General features: G+C 41.5%; 1 protein-coding gene across 1 annotated transcript in view; it reads left to right on the top strand.

Annotated features, from left to right (window-relative positions):
* The first annotated feature begins 7,439 nt into the window (after nucleotides 1–7,439).
* The window catches only part of DYNC1LI2 (dynein cytoplasmic 1 light intermediate chain 2), a 28,712-nt gene continuing 12,617 nt past the window's right edge, over nucleotides 7,440–23,534 (top strand). The window contains exons 1-7 of the mRNA XM_075189010.1: nucleotides 7,440–7,543; nucleotides 11,123–11,196; nucleotides 11,566–11,682; nucleotides 14,661–14,891; nucleotides 21,553–21,722; nucleotides 22,612–22,705; nucleotides 23,128–23,263. Of these exons, the coding sequence (XP_075045111.1) occupies nucleotides 7,458–7,543; nucleotides 11,123–11,196; nucleotides 11,566–11,682; nucleotides 14,661–14,891; nucleotides 21,553–21,722; nucleotides 22,612–22,705; nucleotides 23,128–23,263 (908 nt within the window). The 5' untranslated portion in view covers nucleotides 7,440–7,457. The remainder of the gene's footprint in view (nucleotides 7,544–11,122; nucleotides 11,197–11,565; nucleotides 11,683–14,660; nucleotides 14,892–21,552; nucleotides 21,723–22,611; nucleotides 22,706–23,127; nucleotides 23,264–23,534) is intronic.

Raw genomic sequence — 23,534 nt, 5'->3', positions numbered from 1 at the left:
ATTTAAAACGGCGCTGCATTGTAAAGGGAAACTTCCCTTAACAATGCAGCGCCGCTTTAAATTTAATCGCCGAAGACGCTGAACACGCCGGAGTTGAAGAATTCGGACATTACTACATTTACCCCCAGGATGGCATTAACAGAGCAAGAGGATGGAAAATAATGTGTATATTACCTACTTGTCTAAAGAGGGGTGTGGTGAAATCGGGTGGGGCATGGCGAATCACATCATTTTCAACCCCGTGACAAAATCAGCATTTTGTCCCGGGGGCGGGGCGAAAATAATGCGATTCAACATAAATCGCGTCATTGAGGCCTGTTGGGGACAGGATCTGGGAGTTATACCCAGAATTCAGAAGTCTCCCGGACATTTCTGAAAAATAGGCAAGTTATTTTTATCACTCTGGACCAGCATCGTTGAGCTTCCCTGGTAATAAAATATGAATAAATTGCTGAATGAACAGCAGCTGCAAATAATTATACTGTTTGCGATGAAAAGAAGATTTGTAATTAATAGGCCTCTTAATTTGCTATAGAAAAGTCTGACAAGATTGCCCTGAGGCCTGAGAACAAGCCACAACTTGTCTGCTTATAGCCCTATACTATGATGCAAAGAGCACCCTCTATTAGAAAAGACACAGCGCCACCCGTTGGCAGATATAGGTCACTGAAGCCAGAACGAATTTCTGGAATAGTTGAAAACAAAAGTGAAACAGATTTAAATGTATGGGTTTACTGACAGTGTTGGATAGCTGACAATCCCTCAGATGCTCTAAATTTTGTTACGTAAAGACCTTACTAAAGCTGGGTACACACTACACGGTTTTCGTCCAGTAATTGGCTCAATCAGCCGACATACGACCGCTCGTTCAAAAGTCGGGTCAGTGTGTGTAGTGACACGATGGTCGAAAGTCTGCCCAAATGGACGATTGTCGCCTCATTTGGTTGGTCGTACCGTTAAATATTTTCGTTCCAATCTCGTTTCCGTTGTGTAGTGTGTATAAACTTCCGACCGATCCACGACAATCCTCCGATACTTCCTCGACCTGGGGGGCATGTGTATGTAAATTTTTGATGTCTGTCCCAGTCCCATGTGGTGCGGTATCTGCACATCACAGGCTTGTGTTTTGTATAGCTGTATATTGCACCTGTCTGGCTGCTCCTTGGCACCAGACAGGTTCCTCTGTCATTTTATACACTCATGGGCGTTCGTTTCTGCTGTGGACCAATCAGCGATGATGCACGCTGAGAATAGAGTATTCCATTACATACGAAGGGATTTTATTATTAGGGAATATTCATTGCATTCCACTTTACCACTTAAATGGTTTTCTAAATTTTATGTATGTTACTAAACTTATATTTAATATTAATGAATGAAGAGACAGTGTTGCCTTCTCTTTTTATGTGGCTTTGGGTGTTAACTATAGTGAAAGCTCTGTCCCTTTAGGCTAATGTCTTTGGTATATCGTTACATGCCCTACAAATGATGCTTCAGTGTGTACGAAATTTAAATTATTGCTCACGACAACATGGCTGTAAAAAGTCGCTAAAGGGACGTCCGCTCTTCCCTTTATCGTCTAAAACAAGGCTATTGTGTATGCAGTCCATGGACCGAGCGATCGGAACATTGATCGCATGTAAAATCGATCGGCATAAAAAGTTGGTGGAAAATTCTGTAGTGTGTACCCAGCTTAACACAGTAACGGATGTTAAAAAACATAGGTCTATCTATCCTCTATGCAAATTAGCTGCCCTTGTAACTTTAAGCTATTCTTGAAGAGTTTAAGTAAGGCTTGGGTACACACTGCAGTGTTTTCAGCCGATTATCGGCCCAATCAAACGATAAACGACCATTCAGCCCGATATCGCATTAGTGTGTACGCAACAGCGAAGAACGATTATCGTTGCATAGCACATCGTATATTTCATTTGATTTTTGAACCGGACTATAAATTTCGTTCAATGATGGAACAATGTCCTTCCAATCCTGCAGTGTGTATGCACTCAGGACCGGCAGTGTCCATAGATCTCTATGGAGTGTGCAGAGTCACAATATTTTCAGCTAATTGTTATGGCAGATGTAGAGCACAGATCTGAGGGTAAATCGTGTAAAACGTGTCTAGTGTGTACACATGAATCGGCTGCTGAAAGGGACTTTTATTTTCTTATCATTGGTAAAATCGTTAAAGATATCGCATTGGTAGATGTTTTGAATGGTGTGTACCCAGCCTAAGGCACTGCTGCTAGTTAACAATGTCTACGTATGTGTTCTGGTGTTATTTACTCAGTTCAGCTGCATGTGTGTATATATACACATTTGTCAAAGTGGAAATTTAGGAGAGGCGGTATGGAAAATGTAAGTGAATGGGATTTCATTCTGGCTGCCAGAATAAGGTTTTGAACATATTAACTATCCATTCTATTTGACATATGTGGCAAAGTCAATTAGAGTGCTGGGAGGAAGCGCTTTTGTAAAATACTCTTAACAAATAACCAATATCAGAAATATATCACTCTCACTTAGTACTTGCTGGAGGCATGAGGATATTTCGGGCTTATCGCAACATAGACACAAAATGGGGATGTGCGACAAGCAAATGCTTGGTAGGCCAATATATATATATATATTATATATATATATAATATATATATATATATATATATATATATGTATATATTATATATATAGAAGCAATATAATATGTGCAATATTGTGTGCCAAACATAGGTGAGATATATAACTTAGAAATACTACACACATTACTGAGAACATATCTCTGTAGCAGAACAGAATGAACTATACAGGGGGGGGGGGAGGGGGGTCACAGTAATGGGCCGGGTGCAAGGGGAATTACCCTTTGATCCTCCTGGTCAATGACAGCTATAGTAGAAACCTGACATTAGGTAAGAAGCAGTGAGAAGGCAAGCGTTCAAGCCTGCCCAGAGATGGGGTGCTAGCCTTGTAACCACTGTGCATCACCAATAAAGATTGTCCAATGCGATTAGCATGGTTCCAAAACACAAAGAGATTTAATAGCAAAATAAAACAACATGTAACCGATACATACGCTGAGCACTGGATCCAGTAACAGCTCATCAATCCTGAAGTCTGTGTAACGAGATAGACTTACTGTACCCAGTGACCTGTTTATATACAGTTTGAGTTGAAAGAAAACAGTGATCATGTCACAATGTACACAATAACACTAAGATTATTCTTAATTGGTTCAGGATTTAAGATCCAGTACAATGCAGGTCATAGGTCTGTTCAAATGATGCTTCTCCAATGGTGGGGGCAACTCACTCCAAGAGCTGCGTACGTGTCTTGCCTCAGGAAACCCGCCAAAATTCTAGTTTAAACTAACCTATTAACATATTCAGTACACAGCATTTTAAGTATTAATCATGTAATAATTATAACTAGCGATCACAATGTGCGATCGCTTAGCCGAAGATACCGGATTCCTGCTGGTAAAATGTAGGTTAATATAAGACCAAACACAATACATTTCCTATGACCTGAACTCTACATGTGTCAGTACCAGCAGTCTTAGACATTACTGGCCTACCTCCAACACTCAGCAGCCACTGATTGCTGGCCTTCCCAATTAGAATCCTTAACAGAACCCAGCTGGATTCAGCCTCAGACTACAGATGATATAACACCTCATCACCAATCAACCGGCCAGTATAAGAACCTGCTCGGTGCACTCCTCAGTGCCTGGTTATCAATTGTGTCCAACATCAATTCTCCCACTCCAGGACTATATTAGGAAGTAAAGCAGTTATTAGTGTTTATCCAACTTCTTTGTCCAACACATCTGTGTGCTTTAGTGCATGCTACGTGCTGTCCAATCTGTGCCAACACTTTCAGGTACCGTATTCCATGCTATATGCTGCCATGGCAGTGCCTACACACTGTGTACTCTGTTGCATGTTACCAAACCCAGAGAAAGTCCCCCAGCACACTGCTATAACCAGCAAAGGAGCTGCCATTTCTACTTGTACATAAAAATGAAAAAATTTCAGTTGCACACATTTGCAAACGTATGTTAAGCCACCCTCCACTCCACTGCGCTTTTGCTAATAGGGTGGTCCTAACTCTAAACAATGAGAGTCCCATATATTTGGGCCATACATATGTATTTTTAAATTGAGACCTAACTTACCAAGAGGTACCCCAGAAGCCTCCAAATGGCAATACAGCGCCAGTACTCCCCCTCAGCTACTGACACCAACATGCCTCTCAAACAAATACAGAAGTGGAAATTGCTCAATCAATTTATAGGCTCATAGCAGGTGCTTGAAAGAGTGGGGTCATCCTTAAAAACACATTTATGTATGGCCCAAATATATAGGACTCTCACTGTTTAGAGTTAGGACCACCCTATTAGCAAAAGCGCCGTGGAGTGGCGGGTGGCTTAACATGCATTTGGCTTATTGTATAAATTTATTTAAAGAAAATAGCGCAGGGCAAATGTACTTATTTTTGATATTGAGTGTATTTTGGTAAAGGAAATATCTTTATTTCTGAGACCATGGGAGGAAATTCATTTTTGTTTTAACTTTGCTAGAGGAAATGCATTATTTCTGAGGTGTATATCTGATGCATTGGTTGAGGAAGTATTTCGTGTATTTTGGTGTAGAGAAATTACTTGTTTGGGGTTTTGTAACTTTTCTTTGTGAATTCTCAAGTGGAGGAAACGTGTATTCTGCAACTGTCTAAAAAAAGACCCATGTTAATCTCATGTTAATTATACCTTTTGATGGGGGATGTCCAAACACACCTGGAGGCACAGAAAGGTTTACTTAGACTTGCTGTTAGATTTCTACTCTGTCTAAAACAAGATGCAGGAAATCACAGCAAGTTTTAGGATATCACAGATAAGTGTAAATATTGTTAGATTTCCTTTGCATGTAAATCCATGTTTGGGTAAACATATTGCATCCTGATTCTAAAAATAGCTCAGACCTCAGAGGGCTGGCTTACCCTGTGAGGCTGTGTCCAAAACTGTATAAAAAAGCACTGTTTTGTACTGGAAATTGTTCTTCTTGTTTCATCTGAGCTGCTCACTGGTACCTTCAACCAGTGTGAGAAAATAAACATTACTTGCTTCAAAGACCTGCTTGGAAACTTCTCTATCCCTGTGACCTACAGATTAGACCCAACTCTAATCCGTTCCCGGCTGTTTTGAGGTTTGGACCCATATTTACGGTATCACCGCTCTGCCTGTTACCCAGCAGCTCTGATCAGTGTGATAGGCCAGGGGGGATCCATCCACAGCAACCCTGATCCATAGGAAGAGTTCAAGGGTACCAGCCCAGGTACACCAGTAACAGGGTACACTAGCAGCGTCAGTTACCCAGAAGAAACCCGGTTCTGGATGCCAGTAAGGAGTCCAGTGGTGGCAGCATTTGTAAGTCCCTCCTACTGCGCAAAGAGGGCACATTTGGGATAACAAAAGGGAACGGTGGCAAAGTAAGCCGAGCCGGTTTCCAGCAACAACAGACAGGGTGGCATAGGCAGTCCATCCTGTCACAAGTATTATTATTATTAATTTTTATTTATAGGGCGCCACTAGGTGTCCGTGGCGCCGTACAGGGACAAACAAAATTACAATACAAGGTGAGACAGCACAGTACAGAAAACAATAATCACAGTAACTCAATGAGCTCAACGCTATGGTAGGGGGAGGGGAGAGTTCGCATACGACGGAGCCCAGGATGGAGGGCACGGGTGACAGGGAAACTCCCAGAGGGAGAGGAGGAAGTGAGAGGGGACGAGGGGGGAGGGAAGAGGGTCCTCGAGGAGGAGGGCTGATAGCTGGAGAGCAGAGTTAAAAGTGGTGGAGACAGGAGGAGAGATAACCCTGCTCAAAGGAGCGTACAATCTAAGGGAGTAAAAGTAAAAACTATCTTATAAAATTGTTATTGTAGGTTAGAGTAGGTTTTCCTGTTGATAATGAGAGAATATACTAACATCTGTGTGAAGGAAACATGAGTGGTTAAAACCTTTTGGGGCGTAGTTTTCTGTAATACGTGATTTTTGCTATATAGATAGGAACTTGTAACTAATAAAGCAGAGTTTATTGTACACTCAAACCATGCAGTGTATTTAATTCTCTCCAGCTGATGAGCTCATAACTGATAAACTGACACTTACAGGTGAACAATCTGATTTAGATTCGACAGTATTTAGACAAAACCCACTCTGCCTATAGCTGTCCCCCTTTTAGTGGGTCTGGTCTACTTCAAAATAATTGGATATATTTGTAAAATAATAACAAATATGTATATACTACTGCTGACTGGAAAAAAATTCTTAATTCAAATAACACTTTTTTTTTTTTTTTTTTTTCTGGACAAAGATTGCAGCAATACTTTTTAAAAAGGTTTCCCTGTGCTGTACAGTCACATTATGGAACCATAAAGCATCTTGATATAACTATATATTATATTCTCATTATGTGACTGCATGATGATATCATAGTGCTGTATCTACTATATAAATGCCTAGTGGCGTGTGTGAAAAAAAAAACCAAGCTGCAGCACCACCTGCTGGGCAGAGTTATACACTGACCTATATATTTCTTGAAGGAGAAGTGACAGTTGGGAGTGGTTGGTGGTTGCCGGGGGTGACAGTGGGGAGTTTTTAACACCTTAAGTAGCTTGATGAAGGATGTGGCGATGAAGATGAAGGATGAGGTGATGGAGAAAAATGATGAGGTGGTGACATGTGGACAAAACCACGTTAAAAAAGGTCGCTTGCGTCAGGAAGTAACGCTCTTCCCCTGAGGATGCCTGGGCTAGGCCCAAATGCATGACAAGAACCTTTTTAACACCTTAAGTAGCTTGATTTGACTAAAATGCATGAGTATCATGCACGGGTTAACTTGTATAATATATAATTGTACGATTCCTAATAAGCCTGGGAATATTCTCAATGTGATTGACAATGTGCAGTACATGAAAGTGGCTATGATGTACACTAAAATACATTGTTTTTGCTGTCACCCATGCTATTTACATATTTGCTCACTATAGCTTTCATTGTCCAAGGAAACGAGTTGTAACTTTACCTAAATATAAGTAATGACACATTTACAATATTGTCTTGACAATAGTTCATGCAGTGACACCAAGCTGCCAGCAGATGGCAATGTGTATGCAGGGCGTCTCCACCAGCCATGACCTCACCCCTGGCCGCAGGACCCAGACGTTTAGCTGTTTTCATTATTGCCTGACGGTAACTCCCGACACGTCTGATTAATATCCCGCATTTACCACACGGGGCAGCATCTTAACAGAGTCACCTGGGTTTTGTCCAGGTCGTTTTCTCTGGTTGTTGCTACGGGATGCTCCCGGGCTGGTCTCTGGCACATCCAAGGACACCTCAGGCCGGGGTCCTCGGGCGTGCCGGGTGATGTCATTCTTTGTGGTGGCCGCAGTGGCAAGATGGCGGCGGAGAGGAAGCTGCTGGGCGCTGACCGGGGGGAGGCACCGGGAGCGGGGGGCGATGAAGACGAGGGGCAGAGCTTGTGGTGAGGAGGATGCTCTGGTGGGAGCCGGCCTGAGGCCATGGTGCAGCTCTGTGGAAGGGACATGGGGGGGGTGGATGCTGTCAGCTGCCCCATGTCACTGTCTGATGGGTGATGACATTACCCACCCTGTGGCTGCTGGAGAGAGAGGGTGGTCTGGGGGGCATAGAAATGCTAATAGTGCCACAAGGAATACCATATGCATTGCTCTGGCACTTTGTGATTAATGACACCTGCTGGGCATGATGGGACTTGTAGTTCCCCAACACCTGGGAGCCACCTAATGCCCTCTTATGTGTTAGATTGATGGTACTGTCTGATCAGTGTACTTGTAGTTTGGCCAAGGCACTGCAGGAACATGCACAGTGAATGATAAGTCATTTATAACCTGGTGCTGTCACTTGTTTTATAAAGGGATTGTTTTATGTATTTATGTAACACATGGGTGTGATTATATATTGGTATGCTGAGACTAGCTTAAGCTGGGTACACACTACAGAAATTTCGACCAACTTTTTATGCCGAGCGATTTTACATGCGATCGATGGTCCAATCGCTCGGTCCATGGACTGCATACACACTAGCCTTGTTTAGGACGATAAAGGGAAGAGCGGACGTCCCTTTAGCGACTTTTTACAGCCATGTTGTCGTGAGCAATGACTGTAATTTCATACTCACTGTTGTGGATGGGTCGGAAGTTTATACACTACACAGCAGAAACGAGATTGGAGCGAAAATATTAAACGGTACGACCAACCAAATGAGGCGACAATCGTCCATTTGGGCAGACTTTCGACCATCGTGTCACTGCACACACTGACCCGACTTTTGAACGAGCGGTCGTATGTCGGCTGTTTGAGCCGATTATTGGATGAGAACAGCGTAGTGTGTACCCAGCTTTAGTATGCTCAGTGTGAGAATGTATTGTCCTGCATTCTTGCAATGTATGAAAGTGACAGGATAAATGAGTTGTGTCACATTATGCATGGATTTATAGTTCTTCTTTCATTGTGATGCTTGTTTCTTGCATATATTTACTAAGGTTGTCTTGTGCAGAAGCAAAAAAAAATAGCTTCTCCATTGTAAATATTTAGTATTATGTCAGACAATATTATTAAAATAGAATAATATAAAAGGACAACAAGTTTGGGGTTCCTTTTCCATTGCTGTAAATGTGTTCAATCTGATTTGTTCTTGGTGCAGCATAGTAAATCGTCATCTGAAGTTAAGGGGGGATTTATGACCTGCTGTCAACTTAGTAGTGCAGACTATTACAGAGTATTATCCCTACACATACCTCTCCCATCAGTGTGTCATCACCAGCTCCTGGTGCTGTTGAGAAACACATGGTTTGAACATTTGCTGACTTGTCTTGTATCCTAAGTTTATTCTGCACTGCAGACAATATGATCCCATAGTGTCAACACAGCAATCCGTATGTAACCGAGATGCCTCTACTGTCTGTGTCTGTTTGGAATGTGTTAAAATAAGAAGTGTCAATTTGTATGTTTTAAAATGTTTACATTTAGATGCTATAATAATACATTGCTGTTTAGATCTTTAAAGCAGTATATACTGTTGGGGATCAGTGGGTTTTAGAGCTATACAATATATGGGTAAACTCAGTCCTTTGTTTATCACAAAAGCACAAATTCTAGACTTGTATTAATCAAACTAGTCCTGACCATGTAGATGCCATCTGTGGTCTGAGAATAAACAGGGAGTGCGTTTTTATGCAGACTCTTGATTTGTCTTTACCCAACTTAGATTATAGTTCTGCATGGTTTTATTGGTGTTTCATGAACATTACAGAGCTCTTCACCATTTTCTGCCTTGGGAAATGCCACACCCTGGCTTGTCAAGCTGAGATGATCCTGCTATTGTTTTTTCATTATTTAGATTTTGTGTGATAGCTGTATGTGTGGAAGTGTTACTTTTATGTTTTAATTGCTCCATAATTTAATGCACTTTGTGTGTGTTTTGTGCAGTACAGCAGCTATCAAATAGTATTGCAGGACGTGAATGGCACAATGAAAAATTGTACTTTCTACTTCTTATAGTTTAATGTAAACTGCAGGCTTTATATGCAACACAAAATGTCTTAATATAATCTTGGGGTGTACGCAATCCACTATTTTATGATTTTGAACAATTCTATTCATTTGCCTATTTGTTTGTTAATATCCTTTCAAAGCGTGCATATATGTATGGAACAGCATAAGGCCATTATAATCAGCAGACATATATTGTATGGGGATAAATAATCAGTAGCAGCCACATATTTCAGAGACATCCACCAATCACCTTGCAAAACATGCTTTATAGAGAAATACCCCTCCCCAACATTGCAAAACATTTATTGAAGTGAAATCCCCCTCCCTACATTACAAACCAAACACAGAACCTCCCCCCCCCCCCCCCCCCATAACTGTTAGCCACCTGCTGCACAGAAATTCCCAACAACAGCAACTTTTCAATCGTCTTCTGAATCTCCATGTCATTTTGTACATTTTCAGAGGTCCTTCAGGGCTGAGTGAGAGCTCATTAGTCTTGAATGTGATGTGAAGTGTCGCTCTTGGGGTATATCACTCATATAGTACTTTCTTCTCAAACGCTCCGTCCTGCAGTCATCCTGCAATTCCTTAAATATTGATGTGATTGGCTCTTGTTCTCCTCCTATGGATCGCTGTTACCTTCTCTGGGTCCTCCGTTGCAGGTGTGCTCCTCTGTTCAACAGGAACTCTGCTCAGATTGGTCGGGCAGCACAGGGTTAATGCCCGTGTCAATGTTTTTGTTCAAACTTAGTTTTGTAGTTTACCCTGTAAACATGACTTGTATGTGAGTGTTTACTTATCATTCACAAATTCAGTTTTAATTAATTACTTCTAACCTTGCACCTGATTATATTTGGTATCTGTACAGTTGGAATAACATGTTTAGAAAATTGATTGTAATTAAATCTGACTGTAGTAGAATATCTGTATAACTACTATTCTCCCAATACATAACCATAAGCAAACTACATCAATTGAGGTATGTGATGAAGGGAATTGATTGCACCTACGATCATAATTCAGTGAATGCACCAATAAGATAATACTGCAATTGATTGAAGTGGTTATATACTCAGCCATGTTGGTATTGTCCTTTTATGCTAGTTGTGTTGCAATAGATTGGTGATGCTGTCTGTATCCTTCACATAGAAATTGGTGGGTACTTAGATTTTATTGTCTTCCTTTGAATATTTCCGTAAAAAATAAGAAATATACAAGGTTGTGTTTTTACTATACAGCAGTGAAATTACTCTGAGCAGCGTATTTGTACGGAATGCTGATCATTAAATGACATGTAGTAGTAATCTTAAGATTCAAAACTAAAAAAGTGCCATCCAATGTGTTTTATTTCATCTGATTTTCCAGAGTCCTCACCTGCAGAGACTAATGGTTTAGGTTTGGGAGAAAAAGCTTGTTATAGTAAAACATGATTAAATCCCCAAATGTCCAGTCCATTGCATATATCAATCCTGCTCCGTTTTATTATCTGGATTTACAGCGAAATAACCCGTCCTTGTCCTTTGTCTAGGTCATCGATTCTCAGCGATGTTTCTGTCAGGGCAAAAACCAAGTTACCATCTGGGAAAAACATCCTGGTATTCGGTGAGTAATCAGTAGCTGTAAAAATATGCAATATCTCTAGTGTTATGGTGTTAATTATTCGTCCTGTGCATTTTATTAACTTCCTTGCTATCATACATTTGTGTGATCATGAAGATCACTGATGATATTTTTTCTAATGGTTTATTTTGCTCTTTAATTTATTTAATGCATTTACTGCATAATCTGGTATAGACTTTAAAGTTTCTAGTAAATGGATGTTCTTCATTGGAGGTGGAACATTGGATGCCTCCATGGTGGGCTGACAAATCCTGTTTTTAAGACCATGTCTTCAGGCTGCATTTTCGTAATAGCCCCCAAATACATAATACTGTGATATTTGGTGTATTTACTGCTCTTCTGTCTGTGCAGGGGAGGACGGCTCAGGAAAGACGACTCTTATGGCAAAACTACAAGGAGCCGAGCACAACAAGAAAGGCCGAGGCCTGGAATATTTATATCTGACCATTCACGATGAGGACAGAGATGGTGAGCAATCAGATTACCAATACAACTCAACTCCCCAACTTTAAATGAGCTCTAAGCAGTTGGTTTTTTATTCCACACCCCCTTGTTGTGTATGGATTTTTTGAGGCCCTCCTGGGGTAACGCTGAGACCTCATAGTGACAATAGCCCCAACGTCCAATGAACCTGAGCTGACCAGGTTAATATGCTCGTCCCTCTTATAGACCAGATGGGTCATTGGAAACTACAGAGCAGCATGATTTCCTTGTGTGAGTAATGCAGGTCTCATTCAGAACATTTTATAACCTTATCACAGATGGGGCTTTCCACAAGTGTTCAATTAATGTTTAGTGGTTCAGTTGTATCCGCAGATTAAGATCTCTTCAGTTCTCTATCCATTTGTACAGTGCCAGAAAGCACATGTAGGGGTAGTTTGTTATTTCTGGGCTCCTCCTTACAGAAACCCCCACTGAGGTTTATATAAAGGGGAAGTAATAGTTCCCTGTGTGATTCATCCCACCCAGCTCCAAGATCTTCTTAGTAATATTTGTTTGAAGAGCCAGCATTAGTTAGTATGCAGTTTGCTCTTTTGCTTCAACTTTAATTTGTCCTCTTTGCTGTCAGAAACTGTGCTGACACAGGACGTGAAGCACATGAATTGTCCAATATAGCTCCCATTTTTTTCCAACTAGTCTGCCCCAGTCTTCTGTTTATTTTATTAATTTCTTTCCCTGTTCATCTCTGTCACTTCAGACTTGTAATGTCTAGGCACATTTTTTTATATAGCACGATGTAACATGGTACTTTATAAATACGGAACAATAATATATGAAACTGTCTGCAGCTGTCCTATGTCACCATTCCTAAATATATATTATATAATGGGCTAGCAGGTTGTAACAGAGGTGACCTGCCCCTTGTAATGGACCACTTACATAAAATACAACTTGATTTATAAAAGCAACTAGTATAGTACAAATGTATAAGGAAATATTTAGTATTATGTCAGACAATATTATTAAAATAGAATAATATAAAAGGACAACAAGTTTGGGGTTCCTTTTCCATTGCTGTAAATGTGTTCAATCTGATTTGTTCTTGGTGCAGCATAGTAAATTGTCATCTGACGTTAAGGGGGGATTTCAGGAGCGTGGTGGCTCAGTGGTTAGCATTTCTGCCTCATAGCACTGAGGTCATGAGTTTGATTCCCGACCATGGCCTTATCTGTGTGGAGTTTGTATGTTCTCCCCGTGTTTGCGTGGGTTTCCTCCGGGTGCTCTGGTCTCCCACACTCCAAAAAAACATACTGGTAGGTTAATTGGCTGCTATTAAATTGCCCTTAGTCTCTCTCGGTCTGTGTGTATGTTAGGGAATTTAGACTGTAAGCTCCAATGGGGCAGGGACAGATGTGAGGGAGTTCTCTGTACAGCGCTGAGGAATTAGTGGCGCTATATAAATAAATAGATAATGATGCAGAGGAGGAGCTGACGGGATGGGGTGAGGGGGTAATTTCCCTATGTATTCCTGGATTCCCTTACACTTGCTGGTTATTTAAAAAAAATAAAAATGATGACACATTGTCTTTGTAGGTGTGACTCAAACATCTGGAGTAGTTCAAACAAACTTATTATCAGCCACGCCGTGAATAAGCCAAAGCTTTTATGTCTCGTGTGTCTGAGCTATAGACGCTGGTTCAGAGGCGGTGAAAGACGGCAGGGAGGTGACAGTGCTTTCTGCATATATATCAGCAGTCATCCTGTTTGCATACATTTCAATAGCTTCTGTCACTGAAGCCGTTACTTAGCCAGCCTAGTGTATGTTTATCGCACTGTCGTAGCTGTCTATCCATAAATTAGTATTTCTTTTTCTTTTGACGAGACATTTACATAATCTAGCAGCATCAGGTCCTAGTTTAGTGAGCCAGACTATTTCTGTGGCTCTCCGCCTCTCCGCAGCAAATTGCCAGCTATTTACGACACCCGTTGGTGCCAAGCAGCAGCTGCGTGACAAATTATGGTCGATATTGTCCAAAAACAATGAGCTTTTATAGTAGGATCCAGCTCACGCTTGTGCGCCAGGCACATGAGCTACATGTTATTCTGTGTGCTTTCCATCTGTAGGATGCTGAGAGAAGAGCACATCAGGCAGCTTGTGTAGTGGTTTACAGGACTGTGTTGTAATATTCCGCTAATCTCTCTGCTACCATTGTGAGTCATGACATCACCACGTACTTATAAAGGGAAGTGCTGACCCCTCCCTTTAATGTACCAGTCTTCTCCACAAATTCTGTGTACTGAACCCACGTTCATGAGAATTCAGTAGGGACCAGTCACATTGCTGAGGCATGAGGCATTTGTGCCTCATTGATTATTATTGTTACTCATTGAGATAATGGGCTTCCTTTTCAGCTCGCAAAATTGCTCCTTCCATGTGTGGAGGCAGGGGGTGGGTATACTTAAAGAAACACGCTTAAACATATAGATATGTTTCCTTTAAACTTATATACCGTCTAGTTAATCAAACTGGTTACTATAAATTAAGTTATAGGTAGAGTAGATTCACTGCGTTTACCCAAGAAAAGAAAACTAATATCTTGAAATATGAATCTCATCTGGTGTGGAATTTGCGGCTCCCTAGCTGTTCCTGAACTACAAGTCCCAGAGTGCCCTCCCATGTCACTTGCTGATTGTGCATGATGGGACATGTAGTTTAACAGCATCTGAGGAGCCACAGAGTTTGTCATCCCCAGCAGGTTTGTGGCTGGCTGGCATCGTCCCTGGCAGGTTTGTGGCCATCCCCGGCAGGTTTGTGGCTGGCTGGCGCCATCCCCGGCAGGTTTGTGGCTGGCTGGCGCCATCCCCGGGAGGTTTGTGGCTGGCTGGCGCCATCCCCGGCAGGTTTGTGCCTGGCTGGCGCCCTTAGTGGGTAACATTCAGCCTTGCCTATAGACATAGAGTTTGTGAAGGAACTAATGGTGATATCATTGTGCTTTTGTTTTCAGATCATACGCGCTGTAATGTGTGGATTTTGGATGGAGACTTGTACCACAAAGGCCTTTTAAAGTTTGCCCTGTCTCTGGAAACAATCCGGGACACACTGGCTGTGTTTGTGGGGGACATGTCCAGGCCCTGGACTATAATGGAATCATTGCTGAAGTGGGCCAGCGTCTTACGAGAGCATATAGACAAGCTGAAGATCCCACCCGAGGAGATCCGAGACCTGGAACAGAAGAGTAAGTGATATAGGAAGTGTCTGGTGTGTGCAGACATTATATTGGTGGGGAGGACAAAGTAATGGAGAGATTCTTTACTAAACAAGAATGTTATATAATAATAATAATAATAATACCCTGCTTAAGAAACAAGATATGGACAGAACTTTTGCTGTGTAGCGAACATCTCGTACATATTTATAATGAGCCTTTCTGATTGTGAAAAGAACACTATACTGTGTGTATATATCCTCGCAGTCTCTAGCAGAAGTACGAGAGGACTGCAGGGTAACGGGCTGCAGAAAGAAAGAGAGATAGTAACGGAGAACTGCAGAGGAGGAGGAGAAGGAGGACTGTGGTTTTCGTTCTTGTTTTTGTTCTGTATTTTACATTACCGCCCCTCAATCAAAAGTCAGGTTTAATCAGTGTTGTTCTGCTGCCCAGACGAAGATAACCAGCTGCCGAAACGTTGGCACTGTCTGCCTGACACTTTTGTTGATTCAACCGTACTTGGGGTTTAAATAAAATTTAATATTTTATTGTGGTTTTTAACTCAATATATTTCTTAGTAATGTTATAGTTTGGATAGTTTTGTGACTGCTTACCTTCTCATTCCTTCTTGCTGGGGTTGTGTTATATATATTGCTATACACTCTGGTATCCGTATAGCTATATACACTACATTGCACTAACCGCTCAGCGGCTTTATGTCAAGCTGCTGGAGATGTGTAGAGGACGGTACCAGGACCTGCAACTTTGTGCTGTTTGACTGAAGCAAACGGGATTTCTCTTCCAGTATTCCCAATAAATAGGCCCTTCAGGGCACTGCCACTTTGTAGTCTATTGATTGTATTTAAAAAGACACAGTCCTCAAAATTGTATCTTTTTTAATTGCTTTACATGTATGTAAAGGAGGTAATAGTTGCTTATTTTGTGTACATAAAGTCTTCCATTGGAGTCTCAATGTTTCTCTTGTACGTCTCAGCATGGTGGTGTTATTTCAGTAGGCTCCAAACACTCAGTTTCTATGGCCTGTTACTTTAGGTTGGCTACCCATGATAGGTAGCTATATTACTGCTAATTATGCAATAGTGGTGTCTTTAGCTTAATGATTTATCCCGAGGGCAGCACGGTGGCTAAGTGGTTAGCACTTCTGCCTCACAGCACTGGGGTCATGAGTTCAATCCACGACCATGGCCTTATCTGTGGGGAGTTTGTGTGTTCTCCCCGTGTTTGCGTGGGTTTCCTACGGATGCTCCAGTTTCCTCCCACACTCCAAAAACATACTAGTAGGTTAAGTGGCTGCTTTCAAATTGACCCTAGTCTGTGTGTGTGTCTGTGTATGTTAGGGAATTTAGACTGTAAGCTCCAATAGGAGAGGGATTGATGTTAGTGAGTTCTCTGTGCAGCGCTGCGGAATTAGTGGCGCTATATAAATAGATAGTGATGATGATGACCCCTGGCCCGGACGCCTGTACACACAAATGGTGTCCAGATTGGTGACCTCCAGCTACACCAGGGCCTCTTAGTACAGTCAGGAAATGACCCCAAACACTGACGGATAGGAGTCTTCTTCCAACCGTATTTACAAAGATGAGGTGATGACTTCCTATCTGATTATTATTAGGGATCCTTCTTGCTTTGGGTTTGACCAGTTGTTGCCTAAATCGCAGTAGGCGAGGCCAGCTTTAGTCTGACAAGCCCAATGAGTGTAGGGCCACTGACCACTGAGCCACTGTAAGAGATATCGGTGAGACTTTATTGCTGTGTAAGGCTCTTGTAGACTCACGGTTGTGGTTACAAATCAACAAAACCAGGCTAAAAAGACACATTGAATATTTTGTGTACTAATCCTTTCAGGGCAGATATTTAAAAGAATACAATCTATTTTTTTTTTTATGATATTGTCCCCTTTATGTTTAATAGAAAATAAATGTGTAAAAATAAGGCCTTGTGTCCTGGTGCTGATTGGACGGATCAGGTGACTTATGAGGTCATTAGTTTAGGTGTTTTGTACCTGTAGGGAAGTGACCTGATATATTCGAGCGGGGTTTCTCTCTATCCTGGCGGGATCTGTCTCTCTAGTTACTAGGTATTTACAAAGGGAGATTACATTACAGGTGTAAATATTACGCCCTTATAATAGAAAGACTGACGGCTTCCTCTTCAGTGCAAACTTAGATCTTCTGCTGACCTAAACCAGAGGAAGGAAAAGGCTGGCTTTCCTGTTGCTGTGGAACTACAAGTCCCAGGACATCTAGTTCCAAAGCAGTCGGGAAGCTCAGGGATGTCTAAACCTGCCTAAATAGCATCTTCATATAGTGGGGTCTATTCCGTTTGTGTGTGTGTGTGTTACCATACATTGAGCAATGTTTATGTAACCAGCGTGGCTAATGAAATTGAATGAAAAATATTAAACTGCTAACCAGTGTAACATGTTGCAAAGTGCAATATACATAATGCACAGCACTGAAATACACATACATGAGTTTTCTTAAAAGTAAAAAGTAGAATACAAAAACCATACAATGGGGGTGCGAGGGAGATAATGAGCAGATGATTCAGCCCCACCATCGTCGTGACGTGTCCCTGTGGTCTGATCCAGTATTGCAGGAGTTAACGTGTTTTGTATTCTGCTCCAAGGCGTGACACCTCTTGTAACATGACATGGCTCCCGTCCAGGGCTTACACGTCCAGGGCTTACACGGATGGTTTTACTCTTGAAGTGCTTGATAACATCATTTAGAGACTGGATTGTAGACTATAAACCTCAGCCATTGTGGGTGCGCAGGCGATGTGTGTCTGGGAGTGGCGGGTGTTACGTGATCGTGATGTGTCTGTGTGCAGGGACACGCGTGTTTGTGCTGGCTGTCAGTATGATGTGTAGTAGATGGAACAGTCCTCACTGATTCTGTTTAATCCCATAGAAGTCAGTGAGACTCTTTCACTACCATGTCACAGACCTACATGTGTCTACTAGAACACTATGTGTGTGGATGTCTGGAGTGGATTGTCCACCGTTTAAAGCCTTTACTAGAAACCGTCCTTCCCGTCCTCTGGATCATGACAAATGTTATACTTGTGTGCGATTAGCAAACTATAACAGCTGCAAGCGACTCTGTTATGGGCATTTATTGCTGTAAAATAAACAGAAGATCATCTAAAAAACAAATATTTATAGAACAAATTATATATATATACTTTTTAAAATAATATTTATTATGGGAGCGCAATATCCACACTGATTACGCTACACTGAGATCTTTCTGGGGCGCTCTGTTCCCTGTGGTTATGGGAGAATATTGATCACAAGGAACCATCTGATCTTCTTCTTCAATAGAGTTATTGTCTGATCATCTGCGGTGAACGGATTACAAAAAAACAAAACTGGGGAAAGAAAAAAGTCCCATCACGCAGCTCTATTAAAGCATTATATCAAATATCGAAATCCTGTTTTGTTTTTGAAATTCATACTTTTTGTGAATTTTGTCCTTAGGTCTTTCATGTGAATTAAGTTACAATTAATTTGATGTAATGTTCTCTCTATATAACAATACAATGACGCAGCTGCGTTGAAGTAAATCTGGTAGTTTTAGCTGTTTCTGAAGATAACTGACTTGAATACTATCTTGGACACTGGTGGAATCTGTAGTTTCCTTCCTGGGTCTGTTATCAGTTGAACTTGGAGCCTATTTTGGGCACTGTATTATTTTTCTGTTTGCCTTTCGCATGTTAGTCTTTCGCTCTTCATAGGTCTCCCATCTATTTGCTCCCGAGTTTATTTCCCGAGCTGTCGGGTCTCTGAGTAGCTGAATTAATGCATGCACTTGATGCGGGAACGTAAAATGTGTTCTTCACCTTCAGATTGGTTCTATAAATCCCAATCCCAAATATTTGAAGAAGAAATAAGATGTATAAGATACTGTGTAAATATTGCAGTTACAGGACCTGTCTGTGCAGACATACAGGGTATTTGTCTGTTATTCCTAGGGGTTAATAACCCATGCAGCGCAAGCTGCAGTCCTGTGTTTCTTTGGTCTCCCAGCCTGTAACACAGGAAGATCAGGTGTCCGTAGTTTATTTACAACCCCGGCTTCAGTCTGTTCTAGAATGTGATTTATAAATAAAGGGATTTCCTGATTGTGTTTTGGGATGATGTTGCCACCAGGAATTACAATACCTGTAGGCTGTTGTACACCATGTGTTGTCACGTAATACATTTCTCCCCAACTACTACACTATGGGTTCCCTTGTCAGAATTATCTATACTGACAACCTGCATCCGCTGAAATTTACCTCCAGACTCCAGGCTTGTGAGAATCAGGTGACTACATGCACTACTGGGGGGATAATGTCAACATTAGACGACAACTTCTGACATTAACTGTAACATGTATACTGTAATTAATTGTCCCTCCCTGGAAAGTAATTTCCCATACCTTCCCCTATAATTAATGTAGAATCATTCTCTCCTACAGTCCTCTCCTGTAATTCATTCTCCCTCATATACAAGCAGCCGGCAGAGAGAGAGGATGTCGCTGGTATCGCACGCCATGCTGCTGCGTCAGACCATCGATAGGCTGTGAGCACAGGCAGCTTGGTGGTGATGTTGGGACATTGCTGAGAGGCAATAAAACGGTATTACGGTAACTGACTTGGGGTAGGCTGTTGTTTTCTGCTCTGGAACTGATGCAAATTTGCTAGTTGGGTTTACTGCAGACATTTTTGCATATGGTAATTCTTCTTTAAAGTGAAATGTACTTGGTCGGCCAGTAAAGGACATGAAGACTCTCCAGCCTAACCAATAAGACCCCTGCAGCAGGGCATGGTGTTTATGTAGCCAGTGAGGGAGAAAAGATTCAGGGACTTATGTTATTTCTATCTTGAGATTATTTAGATTAGTTTCTCTGCCTGGCCCTTCCTTGTATGTATGCTGCTCTGTTTTCTCAGCTACTCGGGAGTTACATAATGCACGCTGCCATATTTCTGTGTGAACTTGTCACCTATTCTTAATCACTGATTCAGATCTATATATGAACTGTTCTGTTAGCAGCAGCGGTTTGTTGTGTTTTGTAACCTCTTTTACCTGTTTACATCCATACTCTGTAAAAAAAAAAAAAGAACCCCCAAAAAACCAAAGGGGGACATATGTTTACCATTATATCATCTTCCTTGTTCTCAGTAGATACAACACAGAACCACTCACTTTATAACTGGTCAGACAACAAGATTAATGTCCAGGTTGACTACACATGCAGGTGTAGTAGTCTGTGTGGCCATAAGACGGCTATACACAAATCAATACGAGCCACCTGTGGTCACATGATATAGGCTGTGATATTATATATGACCAGCATAAGGCTGGGGTCACACGGGTGTTTAAATGCTAGCACTTACACGGCTAGAAAAGTGTCTGCGTTCCTATTACTCAGATGTTCCTGTGCTGACACATGAAAGTGAGGAAGGAACATTTCCCCTGTCACATAGGAGCAAATAAGCTCGGAAAACGCTGCATGCAGCTTAAAAAGAGCTAGTGTGCAAAGTGCTCATCTGACACCAGCCATTGTCATGGCAGCTCCCTGTCAACAAAAGCGCCACTAATTCTGCAGCGATGTACAGAGAACTCGCATCAGTCCCTTTCCCATTGGGACATAGTCTAAATTCCCTAACATGCACACACAGACTAGGGTCAATATGATAACAGCCAATTAACCTACTAGTATGATTTTGGAGTGTGGGAGGAAACCTGAGCACCCAGAGGAAACCCACACAAACACGGGGAGAACATATAAACTTCACACAGATAAGGCCATGGTCGGGAACTGAACTCATGACCCCAGCGCTGTGAGGCAGAAGTGCTAACCACTGAGCCACCTATATATATCAGCACAAGTTTTCACTAGTAGATAAAGCTGTATTAACAGATAATGGTTAATGACTGTGCAAATAAGTAAATTGGAGATTGTTTTTTTTGTGCTATTGGAGGCTTTGAGATTTTCTGTATCGTATATTAACATGGATAGCCTCATTGTGTATATGTAATGCACCATAAAACTCTGCAGTTACAAGTCATACATAATAATACAACAGCACATAGAATGAGAACAAGCACAGAGACAGATGAGGAAGGAGATACAGACATGAGACAGAGGGTAGAGAGGACCCTGCTTGTCCTGTGTGATTCCCAGTGTGAATGGTCTTCATCCATGTAATCATACTGGCATTTCTTGAACTCCTCTTGTCCGTGGTGAAGGTTTGTGGATCACACTGGTCGTTAGCTGGACACACTCTGCTGGAATTCCGTTTCCCTTTGATGTGCGGTGGAGTGCCCCAGGTGTGGTGCTGTAGGCTCACCGTGTCTTTGTAACTGATATATCTTCACGTCCCATAGAGGAGGGCAGGAAAATCAATGTTGTTCTGTTACTGTAGTAATCCATGTGATGTCCAGCAGCTCATTGCAAGGAATGGGATTCCCCTGCGGTGTCCTTACTTGTATTACTTACATGTGACCGAGATGTCAGCAATACTGTTAGAAGAGCAAAGTGTTGTTACAACAAAAATGCAATAATAATGGCGGACTGCAGTGACGGTGGTGCGCGTTGGTGGGCTGTAATCCCTATAATAACACATGGTTCAGCAGCTATGACTTTGAGTCACTGACACAATTTATTTTTCCTTGCAGTTGTTAAAGACTTCCAGGAATACATGGAACCTGAAGACCCGTCCTCCGCATCCCCGCAGAGAAGAGGGCCCACAGCGTCCGGCCCCGAGGATGACAATATCATTCTGCCACTAGGGGACAATATTCTGACTCACAATCTTGGCATTCCTGTGCTAGTTGTTTGTACTAAGGTCAGTTCTGTGATGTTAGATCTGGACTTGCAGTAATTAATGTACTTCTTCTAGTTCTAGGGTAGGTGATGATTACTGCGATCAGGTAGAAGGTCTTACTTACCTTTTGTAAAAATGCTTTTAAAAGTACCCCCACTATTTATTGATGTCCCCAAATTATAATACCTCTTATATCCCTCCCTGTTTACAGGACCTCTGCTATAGTTAATATTATACTGCTGCTGCTCCAGGTTCTGTTGTCGCATTATATTCATACGTCGCATTATATTCATACGTCGCATTATATTCATACGGCGCATTATATTCATGCGTCGCATTATATTCATACGTCACATTATATTCATACGTCGCATTATATCCATACATCGCATTATATTCATACGTCGCATTATATTCATACGTCGCATTATATTTATACGCCGCATTATATTTATGCGCCGCATTATATTTATGCGTCGCATTATATTCATGTGTCACATTATATCCATGCGTCGCATTATATTTATACGTCGCATTATATTTATACGTCGCATTATATTCGTGCGTCGCATTATATTTATGCGTCGCATTATACCCATGCGTCACATTATATCCATGCGGCACATTATATTCATACGTCGCATTATATTCATACGCCGCATTATATTCATGCGTCGCATTATATTCATGCGTCGCATTATATTTATGCGTCACATTATATTCATGCGTCACATTATATCCATGTGTCGCATTATATTTGTACGTCGCATTGTATCCGTACGCCGCATTGTATTCATACGACGCATTATATGCATACGACGCATTATATTCATACGTCGCAGAGGCTCTTATAGTAAAACATTGGTGTTTGTCCATGGACCTAATCTGTCTCTGTCTTGTTGTGTGTCAGTGTGATGCAGTAAGTGTCCTGGAGAAAGAACACGACTACAGAGACGAACACTTTGACTTCATCCAGTCTCACATCCGGAGCTTCTGCCTGCAGTGTATCCTTCTCATCTAGTGACACAAGTGCTGAGACGTATTGACACATCACAGTCTGGACATAGTTTCCCAGATGTGTTTTATGTTCTCTGTGTCAGAGGTTTAGTGCAGGTTATCCAGCTAAAGTCACATCTAGAGGCTGCTCAGTGCATACAGTGCTCATGTGTCTGAACTGTAGGCTGGAATGTAGGTCATATAGATATAAGTAACTGCTCTCCTGTATCATTGGCCATCAGTCACTAATGTGCAAGATCCTAGATGAGACTAGTTTATTATTATTACTATTTTAGACTATTTAGAGTTTGTGTAAATGATTTCCTGTCTTAGAATCTCTGTATGTATTTCACACTGATACATTGTGTGTGTTTTGATTGCACATTTTTATATTCTATTCTCCATTGATTTCCTTAATTAAACATGACAGACGGAGCTGCCTTAATTTATACTTCTGTAAAGGAAGAGAAAAACCTGGATCTGTTGTACAAGTACATTCTGCATAAAACCTATGGATCCCACTTTAACACCGCCGCCCTGGTGGTAGAGAAAGATGCTGTGTTTATGTAAGATCGATGTCTGCTTCTTTTTTGTGTGTATTTTACAGTGTAGAACTAAAGACTATTGTGCGTAATCCCTCAGCTTCCCAATGTGTGTCCTCTGCTGCGGCAGAAAGTCTTCATATAAAGCATAATATTACATGTACTCTGCTGGCATTCTTATATATTCCTATAAGATGTTGTAATGAATAAGAAATTGTTGTAGTATACGTATTGTAAAGGTTTCCTTACTTTGTGTAACAGTATTGCAAAACAAAGAGCTTCACAAAGAAAAGCA

The sequence above is a fragment of the Mixophyes fleayi genome, chromosome 10, assembly GCF_038048845.1.
Source record: "Mixophyes fleayi isolate aMixFle1 chromosome 10, aMixFle1.hap1, whole genome shotgun sequence".
Taxonomy (NCBI): Eukaryota; Metazoa; Chordata; class Amphibia; order Anura; family Limnodynastidae; genus Mixophyes; species Mixophyes fleayi.
Note: the sequence above shows the minus strand (reverse complement) of the source record. Positions and strands in the feature narration are given on the sequence as shown.